The 27,888-nt window shown below is 40.9% G+C and overlaps 1 protein-coding gene across 8 annotated transcripts in view; it reads left to right on the plus strand.

Annotated features, from left to right (window-relative positions):
* LOC125880642 (neoverrucotoxin subunit alpha-like) overlaps positions 1 to 27,888 on the plus strand; it is a 244,586-nt gene that overhangs the window by 215,050 nt on the left and 1,648 nt on the right. For 3 of the 8 annotated variants that reach the window (XM_049563293.1, XM_049563295.1, XM_049563291.1), the window contains exons 2-3: positions 19,392 to 19,488; positions 26,344 to 27,807. In XM_049563293.1, coding sequence (XP_049419250.1) covers positions 19,401 to 19,488; positions 26,344 to 27,807 — 1,552 coding nt within the window. In that variant the 5' untranslated portion in view covers positions 19,392 to 19,400. Of the gene's footprint in view, positions 1 to 6,916; positions 7,053 to 16,467; positions 16,632 to 19,391; positions 19,489 to 26,343; positions 27,808 to 27,888 lie in introns of those variants that run through there. The other 5 variants (XM_049563296.1, XM_049563297.1, XM_049563289.1 and 2 more) reach the window with 4 other exon arrangements.

The raw sequence follows: 27,888 nt of genomic DNA on the forward strand, positions 1-27,888 counted from the left end.
GATTTATGGTCAGATTTTTCCAAGGTCAGGGATTTGGAACAGTTTGGAAGCGATGGTGCCCCCTATTAATTCATTTATAAATAATTTCAAACATGTGGTTCAACATTGTCATGAAACATTTCCTGCAAGTTTTGTGACATTGGACAATATTTCTGTCATATCTTGGATTCATAGTCTGATTTGTGTTATTTATGCCATGGCAATTGTTTGTTTGTTTTTCTTTTTTACATTTGTGGCGCCCCCTAGTGGTTGATTTGAATTAATCTTTCAGGGCATGTTTCAGGTGCATATGTGAACATGTCCCTCAAATTCATTGGTCAACATCTTTAAAACACTATGAGATATCAATAAGCTTTATGCATCTTTTGATAAGCTTGGTTCAATGATGATCCAGGAGGAGATGTCAAAAATGTGTTTTTCAAAAACTTCATTGAGCTGGAGCTGTGATTCCAATTTCAAGTCAACCTGACTTTGAGGGGTGTGGCCTCTTTGAAATTTAATTTTTGGGCCTTAGTTACAGCGCCACCACCAGGCCAACCGAGGCCTCATAACCCACTACAAAAGTTATGATTAATAAGATCAGCAATGAAACCTTGGCGTTGTCTCGGCAGTATTGATGAGGTCAGCTCTAAGATTTGTTTAAGCATATTCCAAGTATGTGGGGCTGAACCGTAACCTGAGTATTCCAGTGGTAACAATAAGCTAACGGTACGCTAATCCTCTTTTGTAGAGTGATTGGGAAATTAAACATGTGAAACACACCACCTGTTACACCTCATACTGGATAATGTGATCAGACCTCTGCCATCTCTGACAGCCATCTCAAAGTGCTGTTTTCCTATGTTAGCCATTCACTCGCCCTGCTACATTAATTTAACAGAGCCCGAGCGAGCTTACAGTTAACAAACTTCTCCTTCTAAAAGATGGTTTATGATGTCTTACAACCCATAAACTGACACTAACACATTCGGCAAACATTTCACTTAGTTCTGTATTAATTTTAGCTCCATGTAAAGTGAATAAACATGATGTTTCCCAGCTAATCATCTGTTTGTCTGCCTTAAAGATTCAGTTTACATTTTTTAAGTGCTGACTTATTAAATCGCAGTTCTACTGAGTGAAACACAGATTTAGCAGCAGACCTCAGTAATATCAGTCATATAAAGTAGTCAGATGAATAACTTTAGGCATTCATTTTATATGATATGAAAGAGGTAAATCAGTAACACATTCTCAGACTTGATGACTAGCATTATAATTCAAGGTATCGTTATTTTAAAACAGGCATATTTCTGATATAAGCTGAGGATGCAGTCAGATGGGGAAAGATATGTAGCTGCTGAGGGACAGACCTGTCGTTCTTCTCTTCTTCAAGTTCTAAATTTAATACTTCTCTGCTTTCAAAACCTTTCTAGTTTTATTATTTTTGAATGCATGCTGATGGCGATTAAGACGCCTAGTGGCAATTATAAATGCCAGGGCCTGTATTCACAAAGAATCCTAAGACTAAAAGTAGCTCTTAGTGATGTCATTCTAAGAAAAATCTTAGAATTCCTTGAATTCTAAGATTTTTCTAAAGGACTAAAAACCTTAAATTTGGCGATGTGCTTTCCATTAATATAAATCTGATGGCACGCACTATCACACTGTTGGATTGACTTTGTTTACTTCTGTTGGTGTCATGTTCCACTGTTTGTTAAGTATTTTATTTTTCTCCCTCATGTTTCATGTCTTGTCTTCCTGTTTTATTTTGTGATGACTCACCGCTGTCTCTGTTCCAGGTTCCTGTCGGCCCTGCCCCCTCCCCGTCTGTGTGCACCTGATCCCTAATTGTGTCTCCCGCACCTGTGTCTAATCACTCCCCATCAGTCCTGCATATATTCCCCCTTGTGTCTTGTCTCGTTGCCAGTTCGTTGATGTTCACAGCTGACGTTCCAGCATTTTTCTACAGCCTCAGTCATAGCTTAATTGTGTTTGAACCTTGCCTTTTTGCCTCACGTCGTGCAGAGTCGTGCATTTGAGTCCTGCCCTTTCTGTGCTAAGTTCATGACAGTTGGTGGTAAAGACGATCAAAACAGACTAGCCGACAGCATGCCATGAACGTGAGATGACGTTTCACGGCCAAATCAAATAACCAATCGGAGGAGAGCCCTTCTAGCCAATCAGAGGCGGAAAAGGCGGTACCTTCCCCTACCATCCTACGAAAAAAATATCGCGTGCGGGGCAGGAAGTCGTGCACAGAAACAAAATAAAACATCCGGTTAATTTTCAAAATAACACACAGTGTTCACGGCGGATCATATTTCCCTGCACTACACCTTGAAAACTACATAATGGGCAGAGGCAGGCCTGAAGTCAACAGGTCAGAGGCATTCAGATTAGTCCTCGTCATTTAAGGAGAAGACTAGCGTGGCTACAACTTCACAGGCGACGGTTAAGTGATCCTGCTCATTGACGGGAAATCACATCATCTGCTATATGTGACGTACATACCCTTATTTGGATAACACATCCTGGTATTCCCCACACATAAAGCCTATAGCGTAATGCGCTCTGGCTGCAGGTGTATTAAGCATGAATCCGTTCTTGCAGCATGTCTACAGAAAGTATTTTGTTAGAGACAAACCATCCATCTGTCTGTCATCTCACCTGTACTAACGTTTTGCCTGCCTTGACCAGTGAATTCATCAGCTTGTAACAATTCGCCAACAACAGAAACTGAGGCTTATGTCACAACGCTACTTTTACAGGTCACGGGAGGCACAGGTTCACGGTGCCAAGCTGAAACCCCTGATATAACATAACTCTTTTTGCTTTCAAAATGCAGCAATAAATTGTATAAAAACGAAAAGGACTCTTATGGTTAGTTTAACTCAACAACTTTAGTGTAATTAAATTAAATCAAACTCAAACTAACACGCTGTCATGAAACAGAGAGGACCCACACGCAGACTCACAAGGCAGAGGCAGGAATAAGGCAAAAACTGAGATTTTACTGAGTTTTTTCAGTAGAGAAGAGTACAGTCCATTGCAAGAGTCAAAACCAAAAATCCAAGTTATCAGGCAGAGGTACAGAGGCGTCAGGCAAAAACACAAACCAGGTAAACAGGCACAGGTCATTAATCCATAAGGTAACACAAGCAAACAGGCGGGATACGAGGCAGGCATAAGCACCAACAACGATCTGGCAAACAACAGGGGAAAACTGACTGGTATAAATACTGAGGGGATAATGAGAAGATAAGGAACAGGTGTGTAGTGGCTGAGCAGGCTGGTCACTGATTGGCAGACAGTTAATGCAGGGGGAAGGCAAATGGGTGTGGACAGAGTACTGGTGGGAAAAAACTGGCAGGGCTGACTGGAGGATGAGCAGAGGGGTGTGAGCAGGAGGAGCAGCAGGAGAGTGGGGCTAAGAAGCTCCAGCAGAGTGCATGACACACGCGTCCAGCTTGGACGATTCACTCAATTAACACAGCGCATCACGCCGATACAGAAAACAAATAACCCCCACTGTGCATTTACTGCTTGTTTATTAATTCCAGTCACGTTTTATATGTGTGAGATCCTGCTTGTGTGTGCGTGCACCTTGAATATCATATGTGAGTCTATTTCATAACTAAAATGGTGGTGAAAATATTTCAATTTGTTAGACAGCATTTCTCTGAGCCATTCCTTAAAAGGAAATAATGTATTTGCTGTGGAAAGAAGGCAACATCATGTGGAATTATAGGTTAAACAATCTTTGCTTTAATTTAGTTTGGATAACAGTAGTAGCCTAATAGCAGCTGCAGCAGCAACAGCGTTAGTTGCCAACAGCTGTCCTGTTTTTATTTCTTTATTACAGATATGTGACGTTATTTGGCCATGGTGATCGCCGCTTGCTGTTGGTTTGCAGGACTTCTGTTTTTCTGTTGATGTTGTTTTTTTAATCTGTGTACACTGTCTTGGTTCGTCATGTCAGAGGTAGTGAGTTTTGGAGTATAGACATTTGTTTGTTTTTGCATCTTCAGCACCAAGGACAGCGCTCAAACTACAGTTTCTTGTCTGCTTTTGTCATGTGGTGAATTCTACTGTTGGCCTCCTGATGGAAAAATGTCATACAATTTGCATTTGTTAGAACTTCTTAATGTTTTATTTGTGTGTAGCTTATGGCAGCCAGTCAGCAGCCTAGTGACTGGCGATGTGCCACGCGCTATACAGCAGGGAAAAAAATACAATGAAGTCACTCATTCATTCAGTTGGCAGGCCCCCTACTTAAAACATCTTCCCGTGTGTGGGGAATACTGTTATCCAAATAAGGGCATGTACGTCACATATAGCAGATGATGTGATTTCCCGTCGATGAGCAGGATCACTTAACCGTCGCCTGTGAAGTTGTAACCGCGCTAGTCTTCTCCTTAAATGACGAGGACTAATCTGAATGCCATCTCTAACAGAAAGACACAATGCAATTTCTGCCTGTGTTAGACCTTGATTAAAGTACATCCTGATGCGTTGATCAATAATGTGATCTGCCATTTTCACCTCCCTGGGCCAGCCAGTGGCAGCTCTTGTAGGCTGAAATCAGAACGATCACATTAACCAGCGCGCAATCATCAGACTTGACAATTATCAGAGAAAACAATCTTTGTTATCTCGATTTAGTTTATCTCATGCGCTCGAGTAAGTTTTTTTTTTATTATTCTTTTTTTGGGGACTTTAGGGGCTTCGTAAGATTGAATTATGGCCGTTAAATACAATTTATTTGAGCAGCTTGCACACTCTCACACTCACACTCACACACACACACACACACACACACACACACACACTCTACTGGCCAGGAGTTGACATTTATGACCTGGAGCCTTCATTTTTAATTTCATTTTGTTCTTAACATTTTAAATAGGCCTTGTTGTAGAATATTGCAGCATTGACAAGTGGCATGTTGTGTTGTAGCTGGTTCTGAGAATTGCAGTTGATTTTGTTCAGGTTTAACTTAATTTAATTCTGAAAATGATAAATATTATGTAGGCCTACTTCTAGCCAATCTTTCATGTATTCGACATGTTATCTACTGCTAAAACTGGCCTTTGATGTTATTAAAAAAAGCTTTAATAAGTAATTTGGTATTGAATTTGTCTTGCTTTGATACAGCATTACAGTATATGACATGAAAATGTTCTGTTTTACTTCAATAATCAATGGCACAATTTACCCCAACGTATTTTCTCCAAAGGCACACCTCACCCCGCATCGGGGGCAAATTGTGCCACAAGACCACTTTTTTTTGGAAAGCCATATTTTTTAAACAGTTTATTTAAGATCCAAAGTGGTTGTTCCCAGGGATGCCCCACATCCTGAAATATATGTACATATTTTAGTTGGACGCATTACTGCCATGCCCTCTCTTTAAAGTCACCTCAAGTAAAAACTGGCACATCTCACCCCACTCTCCCCTATTGCAAAACTGGTCGGTCAGCCAATCAGGGACTGGAGCTGGTCCTTATGAGGAGTTGGGCATGAGATAGTTGAGTCACGAGCACAATGGCAGACGGACAAAGTTTGGAGACAAGTGAAAAACAGCCTAGCAAAAGAAAAGGAGCTCCTCTGTGTGAGGAGGCAAAGAAGAGCAAAAAGGAGAGTGATAAAAGAAGAGGAAAAACAAGAGTAAACCTCAGTCAGGCGTTCAAGAGATGGAGGGAGCTCCGTGACCAAAGAGGCTTCAAAACCCATGTCCAGCTAGCTTTCTTTCTAATGGATCAGTAAGTAACACGGCTAAATGTTAGCTAGACCAGAGAGGACTGGACTGTACTGGCTGCTAGTTCATTCCTAGCTGGCCAGCATCGCAAATCGCTGCAACCAGGGAGCGGGTAGCGAGTGTTGGTCAGCTGACATCCTGGTTGCCAGTGCCCTGTCGGGAGTTATTTTCCAACAGTCACTGGCTCACTATACATTATCCCTTACGTGTCTGCTGTTGTTTGTACTGGTACTGTACATATTGGTATCATTTACTGTGAGTTGATGTACTCAGGGGCGTCGCCAGAAATTTTGGGCCCCATGAAAAAAATCACATTTGGCCCCCCCGCGCAGCTGTTACCACCACATCTCTAGGACCTAACTGACCCATTAAAAGCTTTACATGACTCTAACTTTGAAGGCTTGCAACTGTCTTGGTTCTTGTAGTTCAATACTACCAGTACAATATTCACTGCTAGTGAGTTGTACATGCAACAGTCTGCATACAGTATGTGATTCACTATTTGATGCAAGATTAAAAACTGCCATAAAAATGCCCTAAGGGCCATCTTTTACAGTCTAAATGTAATTTTTATCGTAAAATCCCAAAATAGAAAATTCTCTTAACATTAATGAAAGACTTAAAAAAACAACTTAAATATACATTAACTTTTCAATCAAAATGAATTCAGATCATCTCAAAATAATTAAAACAGCAGATTTTTGATACCAGTAAATGAACAACACTAAATCCTACAGATTTACATTGACCCAAATTACCTACAGTTCTGTATCACCTCCACTAGATTATATACATTTATACATGTTTTTGGTTGTGTTTGTGTGTGTGTTTGTGTGTGTGTGTGTGTGTGTGTGTGTGTGTGTGTGTGTCAAGCTTGGAATGAGAATGTTTCTTAAATCTATTTTTTAAAAATCCAGATTTTTATAAATATTTTAAATACACTAATAGTTAACTTGTTAAAATAGGAAAACAGAAATATTTTCAATATCAATGGTATTTTTTAATTAGACACATTCATCCACAGATCTCTCTGTGAAAGGGTTTCATACAAAGCATTTCTTCAGTAGAAGGTACTTCCATTCAGAGTGTCATTCAAACAACTCAACCATAATAAAGCATGGATCATACTAAAATCTCATCTCTTTGAGGCTGTAATTTTGCCATAATGTGTCACAGACACACAGTGAGGACACAGGAGGAGAGAGTGAGGCTCATGGAGGAAGTGAAAGAGGGCGCAGCTCTCAGGATGAAGTTGTGGTGAACAACTCAGCTGGTGAACTTCTGCAGTTCAGAGTTGAATCATCGACCTTGGGTAAGTCTTCTAACGTCTGACTGAAATGAACTTAATTCTTGCAGGGTCAGATGAAGGTCAAGGCTGCAAAATCTCTCCTACTAGATAACTGCACTACTGTACTACTATATACTTTAACCCTTGTGCCCTCTTGAGAAAAAAACCTTCTATATTTTCCTTATGACCACAAAATGGTCACTTTTTTAAAAAACTTTTGATAAGTTCCACCAGGGTTTTACATTTCATTCTTTTGATTAAAATGTTTAATAATTAAATTAAATCATTGTTTAATTAAGTTTTAATTGACTTCTTCATCATCAACAACAATCTGGTCTCCTGATTGAGTCTCCAAAGCTCTCTTTTGGCCATATTAAGCCTTTGATGCTGGAGAAATTAACATGATATAGTATGCACTCTGAATTCAGCTATGACAAAGATTATTGTTGCACCTTGGATAACTGGTGCCTTTCATTTTAAGGGTTTTTTAATGTTTTTAAGTGTACTTAATTTGGGGAAGCTATACGTGTGGAACAATAAGTTCTATTAGCCATTTCAAAGAGGTGAGCTTAAGTCTTTTTATTATTGAATCGGTATCAGGTACCACTCAGGAAAGCTCTGCTGGTCTTTGACATGTTGAGGAGAGTCACTCATTTCCATGCACAGTTAAGTGGAGCTATGGTTACAGCTCAGCTAGGACATCTAACTGGCCTACTGTCCTTGTCCCAGTATACAAGCACGGGAGGGGAATCCATTTATTGAGCCAAGTATGTGTGACTCCTCTACGATAGGTGGAGATATGCCCCCTTTCAGCTTGTTAGTATTGGACCTTTTTCCTGTTGACTATTACGTGATGTAAGAAAAATGCTCAACTTCAGCAAACACTGAAATAAAGAGACTCGGAGAACCACGGAGAAAAGCTAGGCTTATGACCTAATTGTCCCAATAGGTTTGATTTCTTGGGAATCAATGTACTGAACTTACTTTGAAACCTACGTGTTCTCTGCTCCGTTTGATTTCCATGAATTGGAGAACTGCGCAAGAACCTTTAGATTTCATCGAAATCATCAACGTGTCTCTTAGACCCCATCCCAACTAGGCTACTTAAGGAGGTCTTTCCTTTAGTCAACACTCATATATTAGATATGATCAATATATCCTTATTAACAGGCTATGTACCACAGTCTTTTAAGGTAGCTGTAATTAAACCTCTACTAAAAAAGCCCACCCTGGATCCAGAGGTGTTAGCCAACTATAGACCAATATCTAATCTTCCCTTTATGTCAAAGATCCTTGAGAAAGTAGTCGCAGACCAGCTGTGTGATTTTCTCCATGCTAATAATTTATTTGAGGAATTTCAGTCAGGATTTAGAGTGCATCATAGCACTGAGACAGCTCTAGTTAAAATTACAAATGACCTTCTGATTGCTTCAGACAAAGGACTCGTCTCTGTACTTGTTTTATTAGATCTTAGTGCGGCGTTTGACACAATTGACCATCAAATTCTACTGCAGAGACTGGATCACTTAATTGGCCTAAAAGGTTCTGCACTGAGCTGGTTTAAATCTTATTTATCTGATCGTTTTCAGTTTGTTGACGTTCATAATGAATCATCCTTACGTACCAAAGTTTGTTTTGGAGTTCCATGAGTTCTGTGCTCGGACCAATCCTATTTACTCTATATATGCTTCCTTTAGGTAACATCATTAGAAATCACTCTGTAAATTTCCATTGTTATGAGGATGATACTCAGTTGTATTTATCAATGAAGCCAGAAGAAAGTAATCAATTAACTAAACTCCATAACTTAAGACATAAAAACTTGGATGAGCACCAATTTCCTGATGTTAAATTCAGACAAAACTGAAGTTATTGTTCTTGGCCCCAAACAACTCAGAGACTCTTTATCTGATGACATAGTTTCTCTAGATGGCATTGCTCTGGCCTCTAGCACTACTGTAAGAAACCTCGGAGTAATATTTGATCAAGATTTGTCTTTTAATTCTCATTTAAAACAAACCTCATGGACTGCATTTTTTCATCTGTGTAATATTGTGAAAATTAGGCCTATCCTGACCCGAAAAGATGCAGAAAAATTGGTCCACGCTTTTGTTACCTCAAGGCTGGATTATTGTAACTCTCTATTATCAGGTAGCTCTAGTAAGTCCTTAAAAACTCTCCAGCTAATTCAGAATGCAGCAGCACGTGTACTAACAGGAACTAAGAAACGAGATCATATTTCTCCTGTTTTAGCTTCTCTGCACTGGCTCCCTGTAAAATCCAGAACTGAATTTAAAATCCTACTGTTAACTTATAAAGCTCTAAATGGTCAAGCTCCGTCATATCTTAGAGAGCTCATAGTGCCATATTATCCCACCAGAACACTGCGCTCTGAGAACGCAGGGTTACTCGTGATCATTTATTTTTCAACAGGACAATGACCCCAAACACACCTCCAGGCTGTGTAAGGGCTATTTGACCAAGAAGGAGAGTGATGGAGTGCTGCGGTAGATGACCTGGCCTCCACAGTCACCGGACCTGAACCCAATGGAGATGGTTTGGGGTGAGCTGGACCGCAGAGTGAAGGCAAAGGGGCCAACAAGTGCTAAACACCTCTGGGAACTCCTTCAAGACTGTTGGAAACCCATTTCAGGTGACTAGCTCTTGAAGCTCATCGAGAGGAATGCCAAGAGTGTGCAAAGCAGTAATCAGAGCAAAGGGTGGCTATTTTGAAGAAACTAGAATATAAAACATGTTTTCAGTTATTTCACCTTTTTTTGTTAAGTACATAACTCCACATGTGTTCATTCATAGTTTTGATGCCTTCAGTGAGAATCTACAATGTAAATAGTCATGAAAATAAAGAAAACGCATTGAATGAGAAGGTGTGTCCAAACTTTTGGCCTGTACTGTACTTCTACTGTTATTATACACATATGATTATTGTCACACATGTATACTGCCAGATATTAATACATACTTTCAACATATTGTACCACAGTAGCCAGAACTATAACTATGATATTATTACTTTCAATAATGTTGTTGTAAGCTACTGTCATTACCTGCATCTCTCTCTCTCTCTCTCTCTCTCTCTCTCTCTCTCTCTCTCTCTCTCTGTCTCATTGTGTCATGTGGATTACTGTTAATTTGTTATGCTGATCTGTTCTGTACGACATCTATTGCACGTCTGTCCGTCCTGGAAGAGGGATCCCTCCTCAGTTGCTCTTCCTGAGGTTTCTACCGTTTTTTTTCCCCGTTAAAGGGTTTTTTTGGGGGAGTTTTTCCTTATCCGCTGTGAGGGTCCAAAGGACAGAGGGATGTCGTATGCTGTAAAGCCCTGTGAGGCAAATTGTGATTTGTGATATTGGGCTTTATAAATAAAATTGAATTGAATTGAATTGAACCTCAGATTACAAAAACAACTCCTTTAACAGAATCTCACTGGTCTTCCAAGGTTCACCAACTCAAAAACAACTTCTTATAAGGATTCTTTCCTGACATCTGGTCCACTGTTTCTAAGACCTCTTGCAACTGACGTTATTTTCACCTTTGATATGGAGTGATACATTATCTGCCTCTACATAGTCCCTCCTCTTAATGATTTTATCATAAACTAAATCGCACTCAATGCAATGTTCCCAACTTTACTATTGTCTCAGACACACTTCCTTCTGTTCTCTCTTCAACACATACACATTCACACTCTGGACACAACTTTCCTACGCTTTTCTCAGATACTACACAACTCACGCTCCTCTCTTATAACTAAGGCCTGATTTATGGTCCTGCGTTAAAACAACTTCTTATAAGCAGGGGTGGAAGTAACGAATTACAAATACTCATGTTACTGTAATTAAGTAGATTTTTTGGGTACTTGTACTTTTATGAGTATTTTTTTCCAGTGTGTAATTTTACTCCTACTTGAGTACAATTTATACCATGTAATCTACTTTGCTACTTTTAAAATCATAAGTCGCTACTGAGTATGGCCACAATTTGAATTAATATTCAAACCTTTCATCTGCATCTTTGTAGCCAGTAAGGCTGTCCGATCGTGACCGCGCCAATTAATCTATGATGTAAGGAAAGAACAACTCCGCTGCAGCAGGCACAGGTGTCTGGCGGTAACATACCTACACAGAGGAGTAGAGACTAATTTATGGACTGAAGATTTGGAGACAAAGAAGCCAAGTGTGAGGGTCCATGCGCTCCGCGCAAATCCCGTGAGCTCCGCGCCGCAACATAACGGCTTACCGGTGAGTCCGACTCCAGGTCCAGTAATTTCCTCTTTCGTTGGCGTCATGACTGCCCAGTAGTATCTGGACAACCGAGGCACACAGGCACACAGGTATGTGGCGTGTCAGAGAAGAAACGAGCCGTTCACATTTCTCTCTCTCTTTCAGTAACGGCCCACAAACCTCACCGCACTTTAGGGACTGTTCTTTACTTATGAAGGGACTGTTCTTAACTTATGAAGGGACTGTTCTTTACTTGTCAGCGGAGGAGGGTGGCTGGTTGATTTTTATTTCATTTATTTATTTTATTTTGATCCCCCTATGTTAATCACTTATTGATGCTGTTTTTGAAGTATGAATAAGTCAGTAAGTAATTTATTCCACTGAAATATCATTGATGTATTATAGAAAAGTGATTTATCTTTTTATAAATGACAAAAGGCACATCTGCCTCATTTTTGCTGTGGTATCGTGATACTACTCAGAACCGTGATACTTTCACTGGTATCGTACCGTGGGTCCCAATTTTGGAACCGTGACAACACTAGATGTCACAACCATTCCATTCGGGGTCGCGCAGTGAGGCGGCTCGGGTGCCGCTTAAAAAAGTGTTCCCCCACTTTTGGGAGTGGGGGAACACTGCTCTCTCAGAGGCCCAAAGTGTTCCCCTACTTCTAATTTTACAAATTAAGCACTGGTTATTAGTTTGGCTAAGATAAGTCTGCAAAGACATTGTCACTGCCATTGGTTTGCCTGATATTAAAATAAGACGGAGCTAGCTAACGTGTGTGCGTGCCTGCATGCATAATTGAGCTACAATTCTTAGAAATGTTTTAGCTTAATATTTGGACAAACACCATCATTACAATAAATTAAATCTGTAGTCATTTAATACTCACAGGCCTACATTCAGCAGGCCTATATTTTGTGCTAGAGAGACGCTATGTCATATGAAACATTAACCATGAAAATTAACCATGTCATGTTAGCTTGTCAGTAAGGGGGTAAATAGTGCTCCAAATTCAGGCTAACGTTTAGCATGGAAAACGGCACAAGCAAGGGGTCCCTTGTTCTCTTACTTCAAGATACCTGAATGAAAATGTTTTCGTATGATAAGCGTGACCCCTTTACAGACACATCCACTTCACTCTAATCCCTTGCAGTTTTGTGCAAAACCCACGCAGTTATTTTGCGTGCGGTATTTATGTAACTTCGCCTATTCTATTTTATTATTCCTGCATATTGGGGTCCTTAAACAGTATTACAGTTGGATACATTGGGGCTGACTGGAAAGCTGTGACTCTTGTGGAGTCAGTGAGCCCCTTGTATTCATGTGTGTGCCATGTGTTTACACTCTTGCCTCATAATAGGCATATCATTGCAGTAATTTCACTGTATAAGGTGAGCTGTTTTTGGCAATAAAACATCCATCGGTTAAAAGTAATTAATACTCTGAGTAGTTTTTGAGAAGAGTACTTTGTACTTTTACTTAAGTATTTTTAAACACCAGTACTTTTACTTGTAATTGAGTACAATTTAAGCAATGTAACAGTACTTGTACTTAAGTACAAATTTTCAGTACTCTTTCCACCTCTGCTTATAAGGATTCTTTCCTACTGTGAAACCTAACGTAACTGTCCCAACTGTCAGGTCACCCAAACCCAAATGTTCTTCCCCGTTTGATTTCCAAGAACTTGATTGCGCAAGAATTACTCAATTTACAAAACCAACTCTTTATAAGGAGTCCTTCCTATTGCAAAATCTGACATTTGATCAACTGTTTCTAAGACGTTGTGCAACTGACATTATTTTCACCTCTGATATAGAATGATACATTATCTGCCTCTACGTAAGACATCGTTCAGCAGTTAGAAACTATAAAAATACTGGAAACACTTCAAGTTTTTGCTCCCCCGGCAGATGAACCCAGGAACCCGGTGTCAGAAATCTCAGAAATGGTCAAAAATCATACTGATTTTTTTTTTTCATCAAATATATAATGGAATAACATTAAATATATGGTATGAACAATATGAAATATTCCTTTTTTTATATTTTCTAAAAAAAAAAAAAAAAAGAAAAAAGTAAAAAAAAAAAAGTAAATTTATTATCTTCGCATCACAACCTTTACCATGACACAGTTCAACCATTTGGTTGAGTGTGGCTTTAGACAGTGAAAAATCATACTTCTGATTGTTTTTAAATGTCTAACAGGATGTGATAAGTGATAACATTTTATATCCAAAAGGTCAAAGGTCGGCTTGACTGTGACATCATCATGTTTCAACGTCATATCTCAGGAGCAGAAGGGGAGACATTTGGCCAGATACTGAATTGGTGACTCTAATCTTGAAACTGTGTTGATTGTAGACGAATTCGGCGAGCGATTTGTGTATGCCGCCATCTTGTGGCGGCGCCATTGCTGCGGTGACGTGTCAGTCATCAATTCATTATGCTATCATTGTGAACTGACTCTCTACAATGACAGCATCATGAATAGCTGGATTGATGATGTTAGACAGTGGCCTCCGGTAACTGATGAAGGTATCTTAAATGAGTACCGATATGAATATAGAAATTAATCATTTGTTTGAGCGATAAGCAGGAAAGATTAGGCAAGGCAATTTTATTTATATAGCACCATTCATACACAAGGCAATTCAATGTGCTTTACAAGAGAAATACATTAAAATAAAACATTAAAGGAACAACAGATCATTAAAAACAAAAGCTAAAAGCAAGACAATAAATGTTAAAAACAGTGCAGAAAATGCATTTAAAAAGCAAACATAAAGCAAAGCAACAGCAGACAAATATAAAAACAATAGCTACAGATTATCCTAACAATAAGTTACATATCTAGTTCACTGGTAAGCTGCAGTAAATAGTAATGTTTTAAGCCCTGATTTAAATGAGCTGACAGTTTCAGCCGACCTCAGATATTCTGGAAGTTTGTTCCACAGGCGGGGAGCATAGAAACTAAAGGCTGCTTCACCTTGTTTGGTTTTGATCCTGGGAACACTGAGTAAACCTGTTCCAGATGATCTGAGGGGTCTGGATGCTTCATAACGTACAAGTATATCAGAGATGTATTTAGGCCCGAGACCATTTAGTGCTTTATAGACAAGTAACAAGATTTTAAAGTCTATCCTTTGACACACAGGAAGCCAGTGCAGTGATTTAAGCACTGGTGTAATGTGCTCCACTCTCTTGGTGTTGGTGAGGACTCTGGCAGCAGCGTTCTGGACGAGCTGCAGTTGTCTGATTGATTTTTTACTCAGAGTAACTCTATTACTTAGAGTAATAGGGAGATAACAGACTGTATCATTAAACACTGTGTAATATAATGTTAGCATACGTTACGTGTGCTGACATTAGCAAGCTAGCAGCGTGACATTTAATCATTATGGACAGGCTACGTGACTAAAAACAACAACAACATGTGTTTGTGTTTTGTTTTAGGTATTCAAGAATATTTTATTGATCACCTGGCCTCTGATGACCAGAAGAATGGCAATTAACATTACAGGTCTCTGATTGAGGGTCAAAATTACCTGAGCTCCGGATGGGTCGGGCAAATTTTACACCGCCTTTTAGACGACCATCACATCATATTGAAGGCGATCGATCGCCTTCAATATGATGTGATGGTCACGTAGCCTGTCCATAATGATTAAATGTCACGCTGCTAGCTTGCTAACGTCAGCACACGTAATGTAAGCTAACGTTATATTACACAGTGTTTAATGATACAGTCTGTTATCTCCCTATTACTCTAATCTTTCCTGCTTATCGCTCAAACAAATGATTAATTTCTATATTAATATACTCATTTAAGATACCTTCATCAGTTACTGGAGGCCACTGTCTAACATCATCAGTCCAGCTATTCACAGGGTTCCTACACAAGTACGGAAAGTATGGAAAAGTATGGAAATAAATTTGATCAATTTAGGTATTAAAAAGTATGGAAAATGAAAAATAAAGTATGGAAAAATATTTATGTTTTCAGACTATTACCACTGTTCTGAAATACTGTTTTCTAAAATAGAAAATTAGGTATTTCCAAAAATAATTTAATCAATCCGGGTCGTGTTTTATGCCGGGCCAAGCACAGTTTGTGTGAGAGCAAACGTCTCAGAAAACATACCGCCCCTTTTACCTGATTGACAAGTGGTCTGTCCAGTCCGCTGCCCCATGACCCTCCTCCAGCCCCCCAGGTATCAAGTTTCACTCCAACACCGCACCTTTGACAAGAAGACGAGTTTCACGTGGTTCACAATGGGTAGATGCAAGTTTTTGGATGGATGGCTTGACAATACCGTATATAAATACTGGTTGGCCAAGGATTCCCAATTCACACACAGAGCTAGATGGAAGCTTTGTGTGAAATCGTTTGACATCGCCAACATGGGGGAGAAGGCGATTCTGAGCCACATGAAAGGAAAAAACACAGACGTCTTGTTACTGCATCGCTTGCACCCAGAGTCCCAACCTTTTTGCCTCAGCCCAGACATTGAACTGAGTTTTTATTTGCATGCCATTATGGTACTTGGCTACAATCGCCTATTAAGAATAATTCAATATGATGTGAAATATGACACACTGATATATTTACTCAGATGTCGCATCTGAGTAAAAAAAAACAAAAAAACAAACAAAAAATGCAGAGAAGTCTGGAAATTAGAGTAAGGAAAAGTATGGAATTTTGAAATTCAAAAAATGTGTAGGGACCCTGTATTCATGATGCTGTCATTGTAGAGAGTCAGTTCACAATGACAGCATAATTAATTGATGACTGACACATGTCACCGCAGCAATGGCGCCGCCGCAAGATGGCGGCATACACAAATCGCTCGCCGAATTCGTCTTACAATTTTGGGAAAGACCACTGCGCTCAAACCTCTGGGTGCGTTGTCCAAAAAGAGTCCTTAAATGAATCAAAAAAAATGGGGATCGCTCCAGAATGCAGAAAAGAGAAAAGAAAGTTTATTTTGTCATCTTTTCTATACAGAAAAAAGCTCTTCTGTGTTGCCAGGTTGAAGCGTCCATGTTTTCACAGACACGGACCTGTTTGTACTCAGTTGTGTTGTTTTGGGATGCCTGGGTTGCAGTCTCAGAACAGTTAAATATGTGTCCCCTAAAGTCTGTCAGAAGCGGGTGAAGGAAGCACTCTGCCTGTCTATCTCCCTGTTCTACAGGCCTCAGGTCACGTGTTGAGGCGTGTCGTGGGAGGAGTCAATAGAAGAGAGTATCTGACAGTATATAAGTCACCTTTCAACATCACAGATCATCAGACTGGAAGCTCCAGCTGGAAGTCAACAAGACTCTCACACAACTCAGCTGATCTGCACAACTTGACCAGGTGAGGACAAACTGGGGGGCAGAGACAGAGGGAGACAAAGACAGATGTGTATTTAGACTTTTACTGAACTGTGGTGCAGTGGTTAGCATTGTCACCTCACAGCAAGAGGGTTCCTCATTCGAACCCGGGGTGGGGGAGCCCTTTTGTGCGGCAAATAGTCCAGAAAGGGCGGGGAAAGTACACTGAATTCAGAGGTTGTAAGTAGTTTTAAACAGTGTGTTGTGAGGGTTTTCTTGAAGGTGCAGTGAGGAGGAGTCTCTGATGTGTTTAGGGAGTGAGTTCCAGAAGGTGGGAGCAGCAGTGGAAAAGGAATTACGTAAAAAGTATTTGATGTGTTGGTCAAAGGCAGTGTTGGGAACGTTACTTTAAAAAAGTAATTAGTTATAGTTACTACTTACTTTCCCCAAAAAGTAACTGAGTCAGTAACTGAGTTACTGCAATATAAAAGTAACTAATTACCTGGAAAAGTAACTATAGTGTTTCTTTTTTATAAAATGCTCAGATATGTCAAATTGCTTGGACACCCCCCCTTAATAGAACTGTATGTAATGAAACTCAACATTGAATATGTTAAAGGAATGAAGTCGAATCTTTTAATTCTTTCTCTTTCTACAAATCTTTATTGTATTCTTTGCATATTTTGCCCAACTTGTTAGCGAAATAGTTAAAGAACTAATCGCACAATTTAAATGTGAAAAGTCTCACTGACTGACCGTCACCTGTGTGTATTCGGAGAAGCAAGCACGTGCACACATAGACCTCAAAGGGTGTTTGAGCCCCTGCCTTTTTGCCTTGCATAGAAAAGTGCCCTTTTTCTGTAGGTCGTTTTTGTTTGTTGTGTTCCATGTCGCGCACAGCCTGCTCTCCCTGCCCTGCCGAACAGATGTTGATTGAAACAAAATATCAGATAGAGAGAGATCGGTGATTGGAAGCCCTGGGTGATGCCACTCCCATACCGCATCTAACGTTACAAGCATTTCTGTGAAAAATGAAACTTATCTCTGAACGTACATTCAGCACCAGTAGCCTGGTCCAGTCGTGATTTGTAAGTTGTGAATGTGCTAGACCCAGTGCCCTTTTCTGCCTTTGAGCCCCTGACCTTCTATTAGCCTGTGCACGGCCCTGCGGAGAAGGAGAGGAGTGGAGGGAGTGGAGCTGTGGAAACATCCTGCAGTCCGACATACTAACATACGTTTGAATAACTTATTAGACGGATATATATAGAGAAAGGCGACGTTTAGAGAGAAAGCCCAAATAAGCAACTCCATTTCAGAAGCAAGCTCAAAGAAACACAACCTGCAATTACCAATATTTATAGGCGTGACTTTACAAAAAAACAAGCCCAGAGTCGCCGCTACTAAGCGGACCTGACAGCCCTGCTTGTGTGCTTGTGAATACCTGCCCTACTCTGCCTCTGATTGGTTTATGATGAAATTTTACTCTCCCTAAGCCAATCATCATCACTTATGCGGTTGTCTCTCCCTCCCTTCCCCCTCACCTGTGCCCTCACCAAAGAAAAAAAACTTTAGAGCTCCACTGAGATGGAGCTTGCTTGGTGAAAGTCTCCTCAGTGAACTCAAGTAAAGTCGAGTAATGGTACATTTTATTGTGAGTAACGGTAACAGCGTTATAACGGGAGACAGTAACCTTTTTGATTACTCGTTACTTTAAAAAAGTAGCGCGTGAGTAACACCGTTTATTTATAATGCCGTTATTCCCATCACTGGTCAAAGGAGAGTGTCTGGTCGAAGATGACACCAGGGTTATGGACATGGGGGGAGGAGAGCACAGTGGAGCCATCGATGGAGAGGGTTTGATGGTTATGGGTGGGTTTGATGAGAGATTTGGGGCCGATGATGATGACTTCTGATTTGTCACAGTTAAGTTTTAGGAAGTTGGTTTGCAGCCAGGATTTTATTTCGGTGATGCAGCTGGTGATGGTACAGTGAGTGGCAGGAGTGATGGCTTTGGTGGAGATGTGGAGCTGAATGTCATCAGCAAAGCAGTGAAACTGAAGTCCATAACGGCAGATTATGTGACCAAGGGAGAGAATGTACAGGATGAAGAGGAGGGGGCCGAGAACTGAACCTTGGGGAACACCTTGGCAGAGGGGAGCAGTGGGGGATTTGCAATTGTTTATGCTGATGAACAGGTGTCTGTCGGAGAGGTAGGAACTGAGCCAGGAGAGAGCAGTGCCGGTGATGTTAAGAATGCTGCACTCAGGTCAAGTAGTATGAGTATGTTGAGCCAGTAGATAGGGAGGAGTTTATTATTGTTGTGATGAGCGGTGATAAAGTGGGAAGGCAGGCCTTGATAAGATGGGATGGGATAGGGTCCAGGGTGCAAGTGGCAGCTTTCATTCCCACCATGAGAACAGGTAAGTCTGTGAGGGAGATTGGGGTGAACTGAGAGAGAGATAGGCGGGTCAAAAAGGAGGTGTGAATAGTTGTCTGTCTCTATGTGTCAGCCCTGTGATAGTCTGGTGACCTGTCCAGGGTGAACCCTGCCTCTCACCCAATGTTTGCTGGGATAGGCTAAGTGCTTACGGAAAATGAATGAATGAATGAACTCTGTAAAACTATCAGCATCAGACTGGTGTCTACAGAGAAATACTGCATTTCTAAGACTGTCGTTCTTTCTGTCTCTGATCTTTGTCGTCCTCTCTGGAGGACAGTTGACTCCGTGTTATAAACTCTCATCACATATGATAGAAGGGTGTAAATTAAGTACTGAGTGCTGTGTGGTTACTTTTCCCTACAGGTTGGAGAAATGGCCTCAGACATGACAGTTGCTTCTCTGGGTCGACCCTTTGGCCTAGGAATGCTCTATGATGCTCGCAGAGATGCACTGATCCCAGGTCAGTCTTGACTTAGACTATATATTTACCTGTCACAGCTCTGCTTACAGGAACTTTGAAATCATTTCATGAAGCACAAACATAATGCTAACCTCTTTAAAATTCGTACTCAATATAAAAAGAATTGGGAGATGCTTTGTAGTTCCATTTATCAGTTGATCTTTGGAAGACAGGATATTCATGTGGTATCAGTTCATATATCATCTTGCAATAAATAAAAAAATTGAGTCATCTGTGTAGGTTGTGAGGGGCGTGGCCATTGCAAAATGAACATTTTCAGCCTTTATTATAGCGCCCCCTTCTGGCTTGATGGCATCATGGGTATTTGCCAAAACATTTCTCAAGAAACTCATTGATCAGTCAACCGAGTGCAAGCAGCAGTGGTGGGCAGGGCGGAGGCCAGGTCCAGAATTTCTCAATGAGGAAGAGGAAATAGAGCCCCCCTTTTCAGAGTTTTTTTTTTTTTTTGCACTTTTTATTGGAGAAAACCATGTTCGACAAAATATTAATCATAGGAAAGTATTTATTTTACATACTTTATTTTTTTTTTTTAATATTTATATTTTTTATTTTCGTAAATAATAAAGACAAGCCAATGACAACAGTAAACACAGAATCCCAGAGCTCACTTCTATCCTTGTCTAAATCCCTTAGGATGGAGGTGGCTTTCTCCATACTTAATAAATAAAGAAATTTCCCCAGCCATCTATCTCTGGAGAAGCAGGAGGGTTTCCTCACCTTCCAATTCATTAAAATCATACATTTTGTTGATAGGCATGCAAGGGCGATTAATCTTTGATGCTTATTACTTTGAATATTTTCAACAGGGGCGCCCAACAGGCATGTTGTAGGAGAAAGCTGGAGAATCCCTGACAGCATATATGCCACCTCATTCCATAGGGACTCAATGGCTGGGCAGTGCCATAGCATATGGAAGAGCTTTCCCACTTTCCCACAACTATTAATCGATTTCCTCCACAAGCTATCCCATTCGGATAATGCTAAATTAATTCCAAGATCTTGCTGCCATCGCAGTTGGGTTGGGACATTGCAATTAGGGGATCAAATACATAAAAGTCTATAAAGTTTGGAGACTACTCCTCTCCCATGGGCAATATCCTCCAGCTTCTCATCGATTTCCATATGGCTACCAATGGCACTGCCTGACATTGACAGTTTGTTTAAATTGACTTTAAGTTGTGCATATGTTAGAAATGAATTGCTGCTCAGTCCAAAATTAGTTTTGAGTGCAGAAAGTGGAAGTATTGAACCATCCCTCAACACTTGGCTGAGCCTAAGTACATTCAGACTCTGCCATATTTTATCAGATAGTGGATTCCCACCTATTGTTAATAGTGACTTGTTCCATAAGGGACACGATGGGAGGGAGATTCCACTGGTGCCCAAGTTACTATGCAGTTTTTTTACAATGTCACATGAAAACTTGATGATTGGGTTATCTAATTTGGACGGCAGTTTAGGACAGTACCATAATGAGGATAAAGAAATGGACCTGTTACATTCCCTGATTAATTCTCTCTCCAGCCAGTCCCAGGTGCCCTTTGTCGTGATATTACTGTAACCCCAAGAGAGTGGAAATCTTGCATTGTATGAGAGGTAGTACAGAGATATATCTGGGACACCCAGACCACCTTGAGATCTTAGTTTTGAGAGCTTTTTGTGGTTTATTTTTTGTTTCTTATTTTTCCATAAAAAGCTGGTGAGTAGAGCCTCAATCTCCTTAAACCATCCTTGTGGAAATTGTACTGGGAGGGTAGAAATAATGCACGACAGTCTGGGTAGTATATTTGTCTTTATGACCTCTGCTCTACCCCATAGTGACAGTGGCAGAGCCGTCCATCTTTTAATGTCTTCTCGAATTGTTCTTAATAAGGGAGGGCTGTTAAGCTCAAAAATTTTGGAAATCGGTGATCTGATGGTTATTCCTAAATACCTCATTCCTTCAGGTTTACATACAAAGGGGGTATTGCTCAGGTCCACTGAAAATGTTTTAGAGTTCAAAGGTATTGCTTCGCTCTTACTCCAGTTGATTTGGTATCCTGAGAACTTGCCGAAGGATTTGATTAATTCCAAAACTTTTGATATTGAATGAACTGGGTTTGATAGGGTTAATAAAATGTCATCTGCATACATGTTTAACTTAAAGTCGTGGCCACCTATTCTTATGCCAGTTATGTCAGTATTCTCACAGATGGCACATGTTAGTGGCTCCAGAGCTAAAACAAAAATAAGTGGGCTCAGGGGACAACCCTGTCTTGTGCCGTGGTAGAGATAAAAAGGCTTTGAAATCTGACCATTAACTTTAACTGCGGCAACAGGACTATTAGACAGGGCCTTTAACCACTGGGTAGCAAATGGTCCAAAATCATATTTTGACAATATCTGGAACAAATAAGACCACTCTAGTCTATTGAAAGCTTTCTCCGCGTCCAGTGATATCGCTACCACTGGACACTGGAGGGAGCAAGCTTTAAACATGACTTGGAGCAGTCTTTTCATATTGTTGGCTGGGAGTCTGTCTGGTATAAATCCTACCTGGTCAATATGTACCAAAGAGGTGATAACTTTCTCTAGTCGAAGGGCCAGAACTTTTGCGAACACCTTGTAGTCGTTATTTAGTAGACTTAAGGGCCGAAAATTTCCCATGTCTAAATGGTCTTTTCCTGATTTGGGAAAGAGTGAAATTGTGGCTGAGCGCATCGTCACTGGCATTGACTGGTTTTCAATAATGTTATTGTACAATTGGGTCAGAACTGGAGACAAGATGCTCTGAAATTGTTTATAGAATTCTATAGTGTAGCCGTCTCCCCCTGGAGATTTGCCGTGAGGATCTCTGTAACCCGGACTGGTGCCTCCAATTCATCTCTATCCAGTGCACTCAATTTAGGAAGGGGGATATCCTCAAGTAAATCCACCATCTTGTGCTCCTGTAGTTGACATTCAGCCTGGTAAAGTTTGGAGTAAAACTCTTAAAAAGCAGAGCTTATTAAAGCTTGTTCTGCAGTAATATTCCCACTGCTGTCCCTTATCGCTGGTATTAAGTGTTTGTTCTCCTGCTGCTTGAGCTGATAGGCAAGCATTTTACCCACTTTATCACCACTCTCAAAATGTCTCCTACGCAGACGATACAGAGCAAAGGCAGTCTCTTTGTGGAGTACTGACTGTAGGTCAGCTCTTGCCATAACAAGCTTCCTCTTCAAGGCTAGATTTGTTGTTTCAACCACATGTCGGGTCTCTAGTTTCTTAATTTCTTCTAATAGTCTGATTTTCTTTTCATTTCTTAACCTACATTTTTTTAAAAATGTATTTATATACTTCATTAATCCCTGAGGGGAAATTCAATTTTTCACTCTGTTTGTCAGTTACACACAGGTCCGAAAACATACATGCACAAACTGGACCTATACATGCACTAAGTGGAGAGATGTCAGAGTGGGCTGCCTCAGTTGGGGGGTTTGGTGCCTTGCTCAGGGGCACCTCGGCAGTGCCTAGGAGGTGAACTGACACCTCTCCAGCTACCAGTCCAAGCTCCATATTTTGGTCCGGACGGGGACTTGAACAGGCGACCCTCTGGTTCCCAACCCAAGTCCCTATGGACTGAGCTACTGCCGCCCCAATTTGGCAGTTGAATAGGCAATCATCCAGCTCCTGCATGTTACTTTAAACACTTCCCAAACCGTTTGAATGGAGGAGACTGAATTCATGTTTATTCTAAAGAACTCATTGGTTCTTTGCGTTATCAGGGAAACAAATTCTACATCCTGCAATAAGGAGTTGTTAAATCTCCATTGCTTTGTTCTGTGATGGGTATCAAATGTAGGGCTGAAAGTCATCAACAGAGGTGCATGATCTGAGATGAGTATACTATAAATTTCTGTGTCTATAACATTCATGGTATGACTGGATGAGATGAGGAGATGGTCAATCCTAGAGTAGGAATTGTGTGCATTGGAATAATATATGTACATCCGCTCTTTTGGATTTTCCAGACGACATACATCCGTCAATGCCAGTGAGCTCCGCATCTCACTAAAAGCTGCTGATAACGCTCTATCAGATGGTAGGGGGCCACCCGATAGGTCAACACTAGCATCACTAACCAGGTTGACATCCCTGCCGATCAGTAAAGGCGTATCCGCAAACTGGGCTAACAAAGTATTGAGCAGAAAGAGAAAGAGGGCCTGGGCTGAATTCGGTGCGTAGATGTAAACCAAGGTGCATTTCACATTCTGGAGTAGGCCTGATAGAACAACATATCACCCCTCATCATCCACTCTTATTTCCAAAGGTGTAAAAGAAATTATTTTAGCAATTAGTATACTAACACCTCTGGCAGCTCCTGAACCCGGTGAGGAAAACACTTGACCCACCCATCTTTGTTTCAATTTCTGCGACTCCTGCTTTGTAAGATGCGTCTCTTGAATCATGGCAATATCGCAGTTTAGGGATTGAAGATGGGATAGAATTTTATATCGCTTTCCAGGGTTCTGGATCCCATTTACATTCCAGGAAATTAATTTTATGGTTCTAATCATTTAGTAATATAGCAGGCATCTATCAAGAAATGACAGATGTGGCGTGTACCTGACAAGGAAGATAAAGAGTGCAAGATAGTACTGACCAAGCAGATCCTATTAGGGGACAGGGAGGGGGAGAGGGAAAGAGTACATGAAACACATGAAAAACAAAAATACATGAAAAATAAAACACTGCCAATCGGCGAGCAAAAAACAAAAGCTAACCCTAAGATGGGAGCTATGCCCATCTCCTATCCGTGAGGGTCAGGCGTGGGTCTCCTGTGGTGACCTAGAGCATCCAGACCAAATACGACTTAATAGTATCTAGTTTGAAAAAGAAAAAGACAATCTGATATGTAATACCAACTGTGTTGTCTTTCACACTTCATCTTTAATAACGTAAAATACTGCATCTTCAAAAAAGAGAGGAGAGGGGAAAAAAATTAAATCGTCACCTTAAGTTGAAGTAAGTGACTTTTTCTCTCCTTCCCTTCTATCTCTTCCCTCTATTTCACCAACAAAATACATAGGCTATTTATGCAGTTCAGAAAGAAAAGGGTCCGACGCCGTTCAAGACGGGTTTAAAAGAAAAAAGGAACAACGGAAGAGAGTTACTTCTTTTTGCACGGTTTAACTTATGTTCTACTCACATACAGTCCAGACCAACTCAGAAGATACTCAGCAGTCTGACTTTGAGGTCCTCCTCTGCCTCAGCTGCGGATTCATAGATCAGTCGCTGCCCATCAATGGTGATGATTAATCTCGCCGGGTGGAGTACTCCGAACCGGTATCCCTTGCTTTTAATCCTCTCGATGATGCCGGTATACGCTGCTCGTTGTTGCTGCACCCTGGCCGAGAGATCCTGTCGAACAAAGAACTGTGAGTCCTCCCAGGAAAGAGAAGGCTTCTTCCCCGCAGCCTGGAGGATTTTTTGTCGGTCAGGCCACCGGAGGAGGCGGATAAAGATGGGCCTCGGTGGCTGACCGGGATCTGGACGTGGTCGAGGCGCCCTGCGCGCCCTGTCGACCTCCGGTGGTTTCTCATCTTCCTTGAGATCCAGGATATAGCGGAGGATTTTGCCAAGGAAAACATCCATACCACTAGCTTCGGCTCCCTCCTTAATGTTCATTAAACCGATGTTATTCCTTTTACTCCTATTAATTGAGGAGGATTGATTGTGGAGGATTTCAATTTAATCTTGGAGTTTTGTCACTTATGGCGTGACTGTGTTGCTTTCCTCCTCCAGCGCGTTGATGCGTTTTTCCGCATTGGACACTCTGTTGATGGCTGCCTTGTTTTCTTTCGTCAGCGACTGGATGGACTTTTCCATGGTTTCAAACTTGTTTTCAAGCTGCTCAAACCTTTGTGCTATGTCCGACTTGATCGACAAAGTTTCACGAAGTAATAGTTTCGCCCAGGCAGTTGTGTCCTCTTCAGCATCCAACAGGTTAGCCATCTCCTCCACCATGGCGGCAATTGCCTTTTCTCGTTCTCTCCGTTCCCTGATCTTTTGTCTTGTGACTCTGTCAGACATTCGCACGTTATTTGCTGTGTTGTTTGGTTGGTTCTAGTCTCCCAAATCACTTATCGATTGTCTTTAAATACACATTGTTTGGTGTGGTGTCTCGCAGATCACCAAAGCAGGTGCCATGTTTGCCGTGACGACCACATGATAAGTGTTTCTCTATTTTACATACTTTAAAGGAATACTTACACTACACAACAATCATTTGTAAATCAGTTAGTCACACTGTGTGACCTTGAATTCATGAAGAAAACCTTGTTCTTCTCACATGCCTCCATCGAAAACAGTGAACGTAGTGATTTACTAGTTAATTTGGATCAATGTCGAACAAAAGCTGAACTAATTCAAAACCTCCATTTACACAGTCTTACACAACTCATACAGTGTAACCCAGATTTAATTAACTTAACAAGCAGGACTTCTAGCTAAAAAACTGAACTGATCTGTGCTCTCTTCAAAGCCTGACTCTAAAACCAAGGTTTTCTTTGTAGTGTTTATCCAGTCCTGAGCACACGACTGGATAAGTGAGGTTGGGATTATTCTGCACGAGTTGTGGGACAGTTTGTAAACAGATGTTTTGATATTAGTTTAGTTGATGTTACATATGTTCCTCAATCAATCAACAAATCAATATATTTGCTGTTTTCTTCACAAATTCAAGGTCACACAGCACAACTAAGTGATTTACAAATGTTCATTTTGTGGGTGAAGCATTCCTTTAAAATGTATGTATGTGGAGGGGAAGTATTTTTCTGATTTTAACGAATGACTGATATTTTCCACTTTCTACAGGTCTGACATTGTGGGATGAGAAAACTCTACAAGAGAACACAGTTGAAAGATCCAACCATAGCAGTGCATTTAATATTTCTGCATCTGACTCCATTCACAACAAGTCCTCTCTGCTGGATGTTAGCGCTTCTCTGAAGCTCAGTTTCTGCAGTGGACTGATTGAAGTCGGAGGATCTGCCAAGTATCTGAATGATGAGAAGAAATTCAAGAATCAGAGCAGAGTGACGTGTCAGTACAAAGCCAACACCAACTTCAAAGAGTTGTCATTGATTAAAATCATGACCATGGACACCAAACAGACAGATGTCATTAAGAAGAGCGGCGCAACACATGTGGTCACCGGGATCCTGTACGGGGCAAATGCTTTCTTTGTGTTTGACAGTGAGAAGTTAGAAGCCAGCAAGGTTCAGAGCGTCCAGGGCAGCATGCAGGCTGTGATAAAGAAGATCCCCACATTTAGTATTGAGGGAAAAGCTGAAATAAAGCTGAGTGATGAAGAAAAAGACCTGACCAACAAATTCTCCTGCAAATTCTTCGGAGACTTCATTCTTAAAAGCAACCCTGCGACATTTGAAGACGCGGTGAAGGTCTACGTTCAACTTCCACAGCTACTGGGAGGAAAAGGAGAGAATGCTGTTCCACTGATGGTCTGGCTGATGCCACTGAAGAATCTGGACACTGAAGCTGCTGAGTTGTCAAGAGAGATCAGCAACGCACTAGTAGGGAGGGTGCAGGATGCTCTGGAAGATTTAAGCAAAACAGGAATCAGATGCAATGATTCTCTGGAAGACAGAGTGGTAGAAAATTTCCCAGTCATTCGAGAAGAATTAAGCCATTTCCAAAAATTGTGCGATTACTTTGCAACTAACCTCCGACAGACCTTGGCGAAGAAACTTCCCTCCATCCGTGATGGTAAAACAGATGAGAGCTCAGTAGAAGAACTCTTTGAAGACCGAGACAAGTCGCCATTCAGTCATGAAAAACTGAGCAAGTGGCTGGATGACAAAGAGAGAGAAATCAACGTCATCAGATCCTGTGTAGATACCATGGAGGGAATAAAGATTGTCCCAAATCAGTCAGAGCTGGACAGAGAGGTTCTTGCTCCAGATGTAGAGAATGCTCTGTGCTTTGTTTTCACCTCCATGGAAAGAGATGATCCCTACCTGGATCAGATGGCCACCTACTTAAAGTCACCTACATCAGGAAGTACCAATGAAGAGTCATGGTACTTCTCAGACGAGATTTACAGCAACATGAGAAAAAAAGCCAAAGATTTCCGTGACCTTGCCAAAGCACAGAAGAACAACAACAGGTTGCGTATTCTCATAGCAACCACAGCAAATGAGAAATACAAAGGGGCAACCATCTATCATTACAAGGAGGGCATCCTGGTCAGTGAAGACTATACAAAGCCTGACCCCATTGATGTGGAGACCATCACTAACAGAGAAGATTTGATCTGGTGTAAGTCTTTTTTTCATGCTTTTATTTTAAGGCCTTAAATATGCTGTACCAATAACTGTCTTCCAGAAACCTGTTTGACCT

The sequence above is a fragment of the Epinephelus fuscoguttatus genome, linkage group LG20 (assembly GCF_011397635.1).
Source record: "Epinephelus fuscoguttatus linkage group LG20, E.fuscoguttatus.final_Chr_v1".
Classification (NCBI taxonomy): Eukaryota; Metazoa; Chordata; class Actinopteri; order Perciformes; family Serranidae; genus Epinephelus; species Epinephelus fuscoguttatus.